The sequence below is a fragment of the Carcharodon carcharias genome, chromosome 15, assembly GCF_017639515.1.
Source record: "Carcharodon carcharias isolate sCarCar2 chromosome 15, sCarCar2.pri, whole genome shotgun sequence".
Classification (NCBI taxonomy): Eukaryota; Metazoa; Chordata; class Chondrichthyes; order Lamniformes; family Lamnidae; genus Carcharodon; species Carcharodon carcharias.
Window position 1 is genome coordinate 76,522,872 of NC_054481.1, and position 11,054 is coordinate 76,533,925.

The 11,054-nt window shown below is 44.8% G+C and overlaps 2 protein-coding genes across 2 annotated transcripts; both read right to left on the reverse strand.

Annotated features, from left to right (window-relative positions):
• Positions 1-7,792: 7,792 nt before the first annotated feature.
• LOC121288396 (mucin-21-like) lies at positions 7,793-9,046 on the reverse strand. The gene has a single exon (XM_041206949.1). It carries the CDS (start codon positions 9,044-9,046, stop codon positions 7,793-7,795), a length of 1,254 nt encoding a protein of 417 aa, XP_041062883.1.
• Positions 9,047-9,344: 298 nt separating this feature from the next.
• On the reverse strand, positions 9,345-10,676 carry LOC121288397 (mucin-21-like). Its single transcript, XM_041206950.1, has one exon. The coding sequence runs from the start codon at positions 10,674-10,676 to the stop codon at positions 9,345-9,347; it is 1,332 nt and encodes a 443-aa protein (XP_041062884.1).
• Positions 10,677-11,054: the final 378 nt, after the last annotated feature.

Below are 11,054 nucleotides of genomic sequence, written 5' to 3' on the forward strand. Positions count from 1 at the left end.
TTCGATAAGTTGTCACACAAAAGATTAATAGACAAGATAAGGGCTCATGGATTGGGGTTTAGGGAATGTAGGGTTGGGCACGATGTAATATATTAGCATCGATAGAGGGTTGGTCAATAGACAGGAGGCATAAACTGGGCAGTTTCAAGTTGGCAGACTGTGACTAGTGGAGTGCTGCCAGGGTCAGTGCTGAGATGGCAGCTATACATGAATGACTTAAGTGAAGAGACAGAGACTAATGCATTTAGGTTTGCTGATGTTACAAATGATAAATAGGTCCCTAACCAGATGGTGATGTATGAAACTAGACAAATCCTTTTCTTGATAGATTCTTCATTTACAAAATGCAACATCGTATATGTCTGCTTATCTCCCAACCCAGTGTCCCAGAAGTGCAAGATTAAAGTCCCTTATATATCACATCTATTAGAGCCACTGTTTCTGCAGCTAGTGAACTTTCAACCACCTTTTTTATTGGCCAAGGGACAACACTATATTTTTACTCACCAAGAATATTATAAACCCAGCTGTACACGAATGGGAAACGTCACTAAAAATGTCCAACTTCATATCTTTTGGGTCACCTGAGACTGGGAACTTGAGTGTGCATTTCTCTGAATTTAATTTCTTTAATGTTTTATTTGCTCTCAGAACCTCCTCAACTTCAGCATGTTTAGCATAAGTTTCAATATATCATAACTATCTTCAGGCCTTATCTGAGTGCATGGACAGTTTAACTGTTCAATCAAGCTTCTTAGCTGCTCTGCTTCTTCTTTGAATGTAAAATCATCTTTATGTGAGGACCTGGCCTGATTTATCAGCATACCATTACCACTTTCTAGATATGATTGTTGATTCAAGTTTAGTTCTGACATATTCTGGTTAATGTTAAAGGGCCCTTAAGTCTAACTTCCAATCTTAAACTCCCATTTTGTCTTATCTATAACAAATTACACAAATTCTGCAGATCCCCGCCCCCCATAGAAAATCATCAACATGCATCAGAAAGGCACCTGTGAGTTTCTCTTTGTGATACCAGTAGTACATTGCTAGATCAGCTTTCAAATGAATACAACCTACTTTCAGCAACACAGACCTAATGGAGAAATATGATACCTTCCATGAACCATTCAATCCATAAACATTTGTTTAATTTCCACAGCTTCCCTCTACATCGCTCACTTCTTTAGGTGAGTTTAGAAGCACTTCTCTGAAAATTTTCACCTTGCAAAAATGCAGCTCTTATATTGATCAACCTACATTCCCAAGAACATGTGGCTAAGAGAGCTTAGAAAATCTTCAAGATCATTCTTCCTGCCCTGAGGGAGTTGATTCTAACATCTTGATCACTTAGTCTCTATTCCAAACCCTGGGCCATTAAGTCTAACCTTAGCTTTAATTGCTGCATTTAGAAGTATTTTTCCTACACCACCTGGGTGATAAGGCTGCCTGTCCCCTATCTGGCTCTTCAGAGTAGACACCAAATTCCTTTCACCTATCCCAACTTTATGTTCTGCCTCTCTTATTAATTTATCTTCTAATTTGATTAAAACCCCCAAAACCTCCTGATCACTACTACTAGTGTTCCATGATTACTCTGTAGTCCTTGTTAGATTGCAAGGTCTAGACAATCTACAGCCTATACTTGTCCAATCTGCTGCTCTATGATCTCTCCCTCCCTTGACCAGAACTTCTGTCGCTGATCAAGCAACATCCTGATCAAACTTGGGCAAGGAAACCTCCTGCTGATAACCATATACTGCCCTCCCTCAGCTGTTGAATCAGTGCCCTACATGTCGAATATCACTTGGAGGAAGCACTGAGGGTGGCAAGGGTGTAGAATGTACTCTGGGTGGGGGGCTTCAATGTCCATCACCAAGTGTGGCTAAGTAGCCCCACTAATGACCGAACTGGCCGAGTCCTAAAGACATAACTGCTAGACTGGGTCTGTGGCAGGTGGTGAGGGAACTAACAAGAGGAGAAAACATACTTGACCTCATTCTCACCAATTTGCCTGCCGCAGATGCATCTGTCCATGACAGTATCGGTAGGAGTGACCACCGCACAGTCATTGTGGAGATGAAGTCCCACCTTCATATTGAGGATACCCTCCATTGTGTTGTGTGGCACTATCACCGTGCTAAATGGGATAGATTTCATACAGATCTAGCAACACAAGGCTGGGTATCCATGAGACACTGTGGGCCATCAGCAGCAGCAGCAGAATTGTACTCAAACACAATCTGTAACCTCATGGCCCAGCATATCCCCAACTCCACCATTACCATCAAGACAGGGTTGATCACCTGGTTCAATGAAGAGTGCAGGAGGGCATGCCAGGAGCAGCATCAGGCATACCTAAAAATGAGATGTCAACCTGGTGAAGCTATAAAGCAGGACTACTTGCATGCCAAACAGAATAAGCAGCAAGTGATAGACAGGGCTAAGCAATCCCACAATCAATGGATCAGATCGAAGATCTGCAGTCCTGCCACACCCAGTCATGAATGGTGGTGGACAATTAAACAACTCACTGTAGGAGGTGACTCCACAAATATCCCCATCCTCAATGATGGAGGAGCCTAGCACAGCAGCGCAAAAGATAAGGCTGAAGCATTTGCAACAATCTTCAGCCAGAAGTGCTGAGTGGATGACCCATCTCGGCCTCCTCCGGAGATCCCCAGCATCACAGATGCCAGCCTTCAGCCAATTCGATTCACACCACGTGATATCAAGAAATGGTTGAAGGCACAAGGTACTGGATACCGCAAAGGCTATGGGCTCTGACAATATTCCAGCAATAGTACTGAAGGCTTAAGCTCCAGAACTTTCCGCACCCCTAGCTAAGCTGTTCCAGTACAGCTACAACACTGGCATCTACCCAGCTATTGGAAAATTGCCCAGGTGTGTCTTGTACACAAAAAGCAGGACGAATCCAACCCAGCCAATTACTGCCCATCAGTCTACTTTCCATCATCAGTAAAATAATGGAAGGGGTCATCAACAGTGCGATCAAGTGGCACTTGCTTAGCAATATCCTGCCCACTGATGGCCAGTTTGGGTTCTGCCAGGGCCACTCAGCTCCTGACCTCATTACAGCCTTGGTTCAAACATGGATAAAAGGGCTGAACTCCCGAGGTGAGGTGGAGTGACTGCCCTTGACATCAAAGCAGCATTTGACTGAGTGTGGCATCAAGGAGCCCTAGCAAAACTGGAGTCAATGGAAATCGGGGGAAAACCCTTTGCACAAAGGAAGATGGTTGTGGTTGTTGGAGGTCAGTCATCTCAGCTCCAGGACATCACTGCAGGAGTTCCTCAGGGTAGTGTCCTAGGCCCAACCATCTTCAGCTACTTCATCAATGACCTTCCTTCCATCATAAGGTCAGAAGTGGCATTGTTCGATGATTGCGCAATGTTCAGCATCATTCGCAACTCATCAGATACTGAAGCAGTCCATATCAAAATGCAGCAAGACCTGGACAATATACAGGCTTGGGCTGACAAGTAGCAAGTAACATTCACGCCACACAAGTGCCAGGCAATGACCACCTCCAACAAAAGAGAATCCAACTATTGCCCCTTGATGTTCAATGGCATTACCATCACTGAATCCCCCACTATCAACATCCTGGCGGTTACCCATTGACCAGAAACTGAACTGGGCTGGCCATATAAATACTGTGGCTACAAGCACAGGTTTGAGGCTAGGAATCGTTTGACGAGTAACCCACCTCCTGACTTCCCAAAGCCTGTCCACCATCTACAAGGCACGCGCCAGGAGTATGAAGGCATACTCCCCACTTGCCTGGATGAGTGCAGCTTCTACAACACTGAAGCTGAATGCCACAGGATGAAGCAATTTACTTGATTGGCATCACATCCACAAACATTCACTCCCTCCACCACTGACACAGCAGCAGCAGTGTGTACCATCTACAAGTTGCACTGCAGGAATTCACCCAGGCTCCTTAGACAGCCCCTTCCAAACCCACGGCCACTACCTATCGAGAAGGACAAGGACAACAGATAGATGGGAACACCACCACCTGCAAGTTTCCCTCCAAGTCATTCACCATCCTGACTTGGAAATTTATCACCCTTCCTTCACTGTTGCTGGGTCAAAATCCTGGAACGCCCTTACTAACAGCACTGTGGGTGTACCTACACCACATGGACTGCAGCGGTTCAAGAAGGCAGCTCACCCCCACCTTCCCAAGGGCAACTAGGGATGGGTAATAAATGCTGGTCCAGCCAGCGAAGCCCACATCCTGTGAATGAATAAAACCAAGAAAGTCTGATTGATTCCTACTGTTAGAGACACTTCCAGATCCACAATGGGAACGCACATTGCATTTTCTTGCTTTCCACAGTTTCACCTCATTTTGCTAGTCCATAGATCTTACTTTTTATCTACCATCTTGAACATTTAGCCAATGTTTGAACTTGCCAGTGGCTTCCCCTGCTCTCCCTACAGTGGTCCCATCCCTCCATTCACTGGACCCTTCAGGTATGTACATTACCCGAGTACCAGCTTCCGGCAGTTGTCCGTTGGGTACAATCACCCTTTCCTGCACAACGTTATTACTTTGTCTATCATCATCCAGCTCCTTAACCACCATATTCTGTTCCTCATAACTGTCAAACATATGAGTATGGGAGGTACAGGGTGCCTCATCACCACCTACTTATTTCTTAGGTTCTGCATGTTTCTAATCAATCCCAATTAACTGTGGTGAATGGACTCTGATAGTTTGATTACCATGTTAGAGGATAACAGTCTTCCCATCACATTCTATCATTTTACCCAGGACTTTCCACTCTTTCTGACCCTGTCTTTTATAAAATACTAAATGCCCAGGATTAATGTTTAATGGTCACCTGTGTTACTGCTTGTTGTTGTGTTGCCGGTTGCTGTTGTGTTGCTGCTTGCTGTTGTGTTGCCGGTGGCTGTTGTGTTGCTGCTTGTTGTTGGGTTGCTGCTTGTTGCTGTGTTTCTGCTTGTTGTGTTGCTGCTTGTTGTTGTGTTGCCTGTTGCTGTTGTGTTGCTGCTTGTTGTCGAGCCTGTTGTTGTTGTGTTGCCGATTACACCTGGTTATCGACCGATCCAGTTCCTTCCTCTTTATTTATTTTTGTGTTTGTTTTTTCATGACAGAAAACTGAAAGCATAAAGCACAGTCTGAACCCTGATCTGATTCCTTTCACTCCACCATTCCAGGGAGACAGATGAAAAAGCAGGAATTCTCTCCAGGTTATTTACAACATAACGGTACTGTCCTCTATGGACAGACTTCACTGCCTGTCATCCCAGCATTTAACCTCCTCGCTCCTCCTCTACCCAACATTCAAGAATGCCCAAATGCCGGGGTCTTGTCCATGAGGCAGCCCTTTTAAACCTTGTCTCTCTCTCTGTCTGACTCTCTCTCCATCTCCCTCTCTGTCTCTCGCTGTTTAATGAAGTCTCTCTTTTCCTTGCCCCAGCTCGGTGTGGTGTTGAATGACAGAAGATGGATGTTTAAAAATTTGATGATTGTTGCTGTGTTGCCTTCTTGTTGCTGTGTTGTCGCTTGTTGTTGTGTAGCTGGTTGTTGTTGTGTTGCCGGTTGCTGTTGTGTTGCCAGTTGCTGTTGTGTTGCTGGTAGTTATTGTTTTGTGGTTGCTGATGTGTTGCTGGTTGTTGTGTTACCGGTTGTTGTTGTGTTGCCACTTGTTGCTGTGTTGCTGCTTGTTGTTGTCTTGCTGCTTGCTGTTGTGTTGCCAGCTGCTGTTGTGTTGCTGCTTGATGTTGTGGTGCTGCTTGTTGTTGTGTTGCGGTCGCTGTTGTGTTGCTGCTGTTGTTGTGTTGCTGGTTGTTGTTGTGTTGCTGGTAGTTGTTGTGTTGCGAGTTTATGTTGTGTTGCTGCTTGTTGCTTTGTTGCTGCTTGCTGTTGATGTGTTGCCGCATGTTGTTGTGTTACTGTTTGTTGCCATGTTTCTGCTTGTTGTTGCTGTGTTTCCGCTTGTTGTTGTCTTGCTGCTTGTTGCTGTGTTGCTGCTTGTTGTTACTGTGTTGTTGCTTGTTGTTTCTATGTTGCTGTTTGTTGTTGTGTTTCCGGTTGCTGTTGTGGTGCTGCTTGTTGTTTTGCTGGTTGTTGTTGTGTTGCCACTTGTTGCTGTGTTGTTGCTTGTTGTTCTGCTGCCGCTTGTTGTTGTTGTGTTGCTGATTGTTGTTGTGTTGCTGCTTGTTGCTGTGTTGCTGCTTGTTGCTGTGATGCTGCTTGTTGTTGTGATGCTGCTTGTTACTGTTTTGCTGCTTGTTGTGTTGCTGCTTGTTGCTGTGTTGTCGCTTGTTGTTTAGCTGGTTGTTGTGTTGCCGGTTGTTGTTGTGTTGCCACTTGTGGCTGTGTTGCTGCTTGTTGTTGTGGCATTGCTGCTTGTTGTTGTGTTGTTGGTAGTTATTGTGTTGCTGGTTGTTGTTGTGTAGCTGCTTGTTGCTGTGTTGCTACAGCTTGTTGTTGGGTTGCTTGTAGTTGTTGTGTTGCCGGTTTTTGTTGCATTGCTGCTTGTTGCTTTGTTGCTGCTTGCCGTTGTGTTTCCACTTGTTGTTGTGTTGCTGTTTGTTGTGGTGTTGTCGGTTGCTGTTGTGTTGCTGCTTGTTGTTGTGTTGCTGGTTGCTGTTGTCTTGCTGATTGCTGTTGTGTTGCTGGTGGCTGTTGTGTTGCTGCTTGTTGTTGTGTTGCTGCTTGCTGTTGTGTTGCCAGCTGCTGTTGTGTTGCTGCTTGTTGCTGTGTTGCTGTGTTGCTGCTTGATGTTGTGTTACCTGTTGTTGTTGTGTTGCTGATGATGCATGGTTCTCTAACGATCCAGTCCCTTCCTCCTTATTTATTTTTGTGTTCGTTTTTTCGTGTCAGAAAACTGAAAGCAAAAAGCACAGTCTGAACCCTGAGCTGATTCCTTTCACTCCACCATTCCAGGGAGAGAGTTGAGAAAGCAGGGATTCTCTCCAGGTTATTGACAATATCACATTACTGTCCTGTAAGTAGAGTGTTTACTGCCTGTAATCCCAGCATTTAACCCCGTTACCCCTCCTCTCCCCAACATTCAACAATGGCCAACTGCTGGTTCCCAGACCGTGAGGCGGCCCCTTTAAACCTTCTATCTCTCCCTCTCTGTCTGACACTCACACCCTCTCCCTCTCTGTCTCTCTATATTTAATGAACGCTACCTTCTCATTGCCCCAGCTCGGGGTGGCGTTGGATGAGAGATGTTGTATATTTATAAAGTTGCTGCTTGTTGCTCTATTGCTGCTTGTTGATGTATTGCCGCTTGTTGCTGTGTTGCGACCACTGGTTGTTGTGTTGCTGATAGTTGTTCTCTTGCTGGTTGTTGTTGTGTTGCTACTGCTTGTTGTTGTGTTGCTGGTAGTTGTTGTATTGCTGGTTGTTGTTGAGTAGCTGTGTTGCTACCACTTGTTGTTTTGTTGCTGGTAATTGTTGTGTTGGTGGTAGTTGTTGTGTTGCAGCTTGTTGCTTTGTTATTGCTTGTTGTTGTTGTGTTGCTGCTTGTTGTTGTGTTGCTGCTTGTTGTTGCTGTGTTGCTGCTTGTTGTTTCTATGTTGCTGTTTGTTGTTTTGTTTCCGGTTGCTGTTGTGTTGCGGCTTGATGTTGTGGTGCTGCTTGTTGTTGTGTTGCGGTCGCTGTTGTGTTGCTGCTGTTGTTGTGTTGCTGGTTGTTGTGTTACCGGTTGTTGTTGTGTTGCCATGTGTTGCTGTGTTGCTGCTTGTTTTTGTGTTGCTGGTAGTTGTTGTGTTGCGAGTTTATGTTGTGTTGCTGCTTGTTGCTTTGTTGCTGCTTGCTATTGATGTGTTGCCGCATGTTGTTGTGTTACTGTTTGTTGCCATGTTTCTGCTTGTTGTTGTGTTGCTGCTTGTTGTTGCTGTGTTTCTGCTTGTTGTTGTCTTGCTGCTTGTTGCTTTGTTGCTGCTTGCTATTGATGTGTTGCCGCATGTTGTGTTACTGTTTGTTGCCATGTTTCTGCTTGTTGTTGTGTTGCTGCTTGTTGTTGCTGTGTTTCTGCTTGTTGTTGTCTTGCTGCTTGTTGCTTTGTTGCTGCTTGCTATTGATGTGTTGCCGCATGTTGTTGTGTTACTGTTTGTTGCCATGTTTCTGCTTGTTGTTGTGTTGCTGCTTGTTGTTGCTGTGTTTCTGCTTGTTGTTGTCTTGCTGCTTGTTGCTGTGTTGCTGCTTGTTGTTGCTGTGTTGTTGCTTGTTGTTTCTATGTTGCTGTTTGTTGTTGTGTTTCCGGTTGCTGTTGTGGTGCTGCTTGTTGTGTTGCCGGTTGTTGTTGTGTTGCTGTGTTGCTGCTTGTTCGTTCTGCTGCTGCTTGTTGTTGTTGTGTTGCTGATTGTTGTGTTGCTGGTAGTTATTGTGTTTCCAGTTGTTGTTGTGTTGCTGCTTGTTGCTGTGTTACTACTGCTTGTTGTTGTGTTGCTGGTAGTTGTTGTGTTGCGGGTTTTTATTGTGTTGCTGCTTGTTGCTTTGTTGCTGCTTGCTTTTCTTGTGTTGCCACGTTTTGTTGTGTTACTGTTTGTTGCCATGTTTCCGCTTGTTGCTGTGTTGCTGCTTGTTGTTGCTGTGTTGCTGCTTGTTGTTTCTATGTTGCTATTTGTTGTTGTGTTTCCGGTTTCTGTTGTGTTGCTGGTTGTTGTTGTGGTGCTGCTTGTTGTTGTGTTGCTTTCGCTGTTGTGTTGCTGCTGTTGTTGTGTTGTGGTTGCTGATGTGTTGCTGATTGTTATGTTACCGGTTGTTGTTGTGTTACCACATGTTGCTATTTTGTTGCTTGTTGTTGTGCTGCCTCTTGTTGTTGTTGTATTGCTGATTGTTATTGTGTTGCTGGTAGTTATTGTGTTTCCAGTTGTTGTGTTGCTGCTTGTTGCTGTGTTGCTACAGCTTGTTGCTGTGTTGCTGGTAGTTGCTGTGTTGCCAGTTTTTGTGGTGTTGCTGCTTTTTGCTTTGTTGCTGCTTGCTGTTGTTTTGTTGCCGCATGTTGTTGTGTCACTGTTTCTTGCCATGTTTCAGCTTGTTGCTGTGTTGCTGCTGGTTGTTGCTGTGTTTCCGCTTGTTGTTGTGTTGCTGCTTGTTGTTGCTGTGCTGCTTGTTGTTTCTATGTTGCTGTTTGTTGTTTTGTTTCCAGTTGCTGTTGTGTTGCTGCTTGATGTTGTGGTGCTGCTTGTTGTTGTGTTGCGGTCACTGTTGTGTTGCTGCTGTTGTTGTGTTGCTGGTTGTTGTGTTACCGGTTATTGTTGTGTTGCCATGTGTTGCTGTGTTGCTGCTTGTTGTTGTGTTGCTGGTAGTTGTTGTGTTGCGAGTTTATGTTGTGTTGCTGCTTGTTGCTTTGTTGCTGCTTGCTGTTGATGTGTTTCTGCATGTTGTTGTGTTACTGTTTGTTGCCATGTTTCTGCTTGTTTTTGTGTTGCTGCTTGTTGTTGCTGTGTTTCCGCTTGTTGTTGTGTTGCTGCTTGTTGCTGTGTTGCTGCTAGTTGTTGCTGTGTTGTTGCTTGTTGTTTCTATGTTGCTGTTTGTTGTTGTGTTTCCGGTTTCTGTTGTGGTGCTGCTTGTTGTGTTGCCGGTTGTTGTTGTGTTGCCACTTGTTGCTGTGTTGTTGCTTGTTGTTCTGCTGCCGCTTGTTGTTGTTGTGTTGCTGGTAGTTATTGTGTTTCTGGTTGTTGTTGTGTTGCTGCTTGTTGCTGTGTTGCTACTGCTTGTTGTTGTGTTGCTGGTAGTTGTTGTGTTGCGGTTTTTTGTTGTGTTGCTGCTTGTTGCTTTGTTGCTGCTTGCTTTTTTTGTGTTGCCGCGTCTTGTTGTGTTACTGTTTGTTGCCATGTTTCCGCTTGTTGCTGTGTTGCTGCTTGTTGTTGCTGTGTTGCTGCTTGTTGTTTCTATGTTGCTATTTGTTGTTGTGTTTCCGGTTTCTGTTGTGTTGCTGGTTGTTGTTGTGGTGCTGCTTGTTGTTGTGTTGCTTTCGCTGTTGTGTTGCTGCTGTTGTTGTGTTGTAGTTGCTGATGTGTTGCTGGTTGTTGTGTTACCGGTTGTTGTTGTGTTGCCACGTGTTGCTGTTTTGTTGCTTGTTGTTGTGCTGCCTCTTGTAGTTGTTGTATTGCTGATTGTTATTGTGTTTCCAGTTGTTGTTGTGTAGCTGCTTGTTGCTGTGTTGCTACAGCTTGTTGTTGTGTTGCTGGTAGTTGTTGTGTTGCTGGTTTTTGTTGTGTTGCTGCTTGTTGTTTTATTGCCGCATGTTGTTGTGTCACTGTTTCTTGCCGTGCTTCCGCTTGTTGCTATGTTGCTGCTGGTTGTTGCTGTGTTTCCGCTTGTTGTTGTGTTGCTGCTTGTTGCTGTGTTGCTGCTTCTTGTTTCTATGTTGCTGTTTGTTGTTGTGTTTCCGGTTGCTGTTGTGTTGCTGCTTGATGTTGTGGTGCTGCTTGTTGTTGTGTTGCGGTCGGTGTTGTGTTGCTGCTGTTGTTGTGTTGTGGTTGCTGATGTTCTGCTGGTTGTTGTGTTACCGGTTGTTGTTGTGTTGCCAATTGTTGCTGTGTTGCTGTTTGTTGTTGTGTTGCGGGTTTTTGTTGTATTGCAGCTTGTTGCTTTGGTGCTGCTTGCTTTTGATGTGTTGCAGCATGTTGATGTGTTACTGTTTGTTGCCATGTTTCCGCTTGTTGCTGTGTTGCTGCTTGTTGTTGCTGTGTTTCCGCTTGTTGTTGTGTTGTTGCTTGTTGTTGCGATGTTGCTGTTTGTTGTTGTGTTTCCGGTTGCTGTTGTGGTGCTGCTTGTTGTTGTGTTGCGGTCGCTGTTGTTTTGCTGCTGTTTTTGTGTTGTGGTTGCTGATGTTTTGCTGGTTGTTGTGTTACTGATTGTTGTGTTGCCACTTGTTGTTGTGTTGCTGCTTGTTGCTGTGTTACCGCTTGTTGTTCTGTTGCTGATTGTTGTTGTGTTGCTGCTTGTTATTTTGTTGCCGGTTGCTGTTGTGTTGCTGGTTGTTGCTGTGTTGCTGCTTGTTGTTGTGTTGCCTGTTGTTGTTGTGCT

Excerpts from the sequence above, each read along its gene's own strand:
- LOC121288396 (XM_041206949.1), bottom strand. The coding sequence starts at position 9,046 with ATGGCAAGAAACAGTGACACAACAACATGCGGCAACAAAACAACAGCA.
- LOC121288397 (XM_041206950.1), bottom strand. The coding sequence starts at position 10,676 with ATGGCAACAAACAGTAACACATCAACATGCTGCAACACATCAAAAGCA.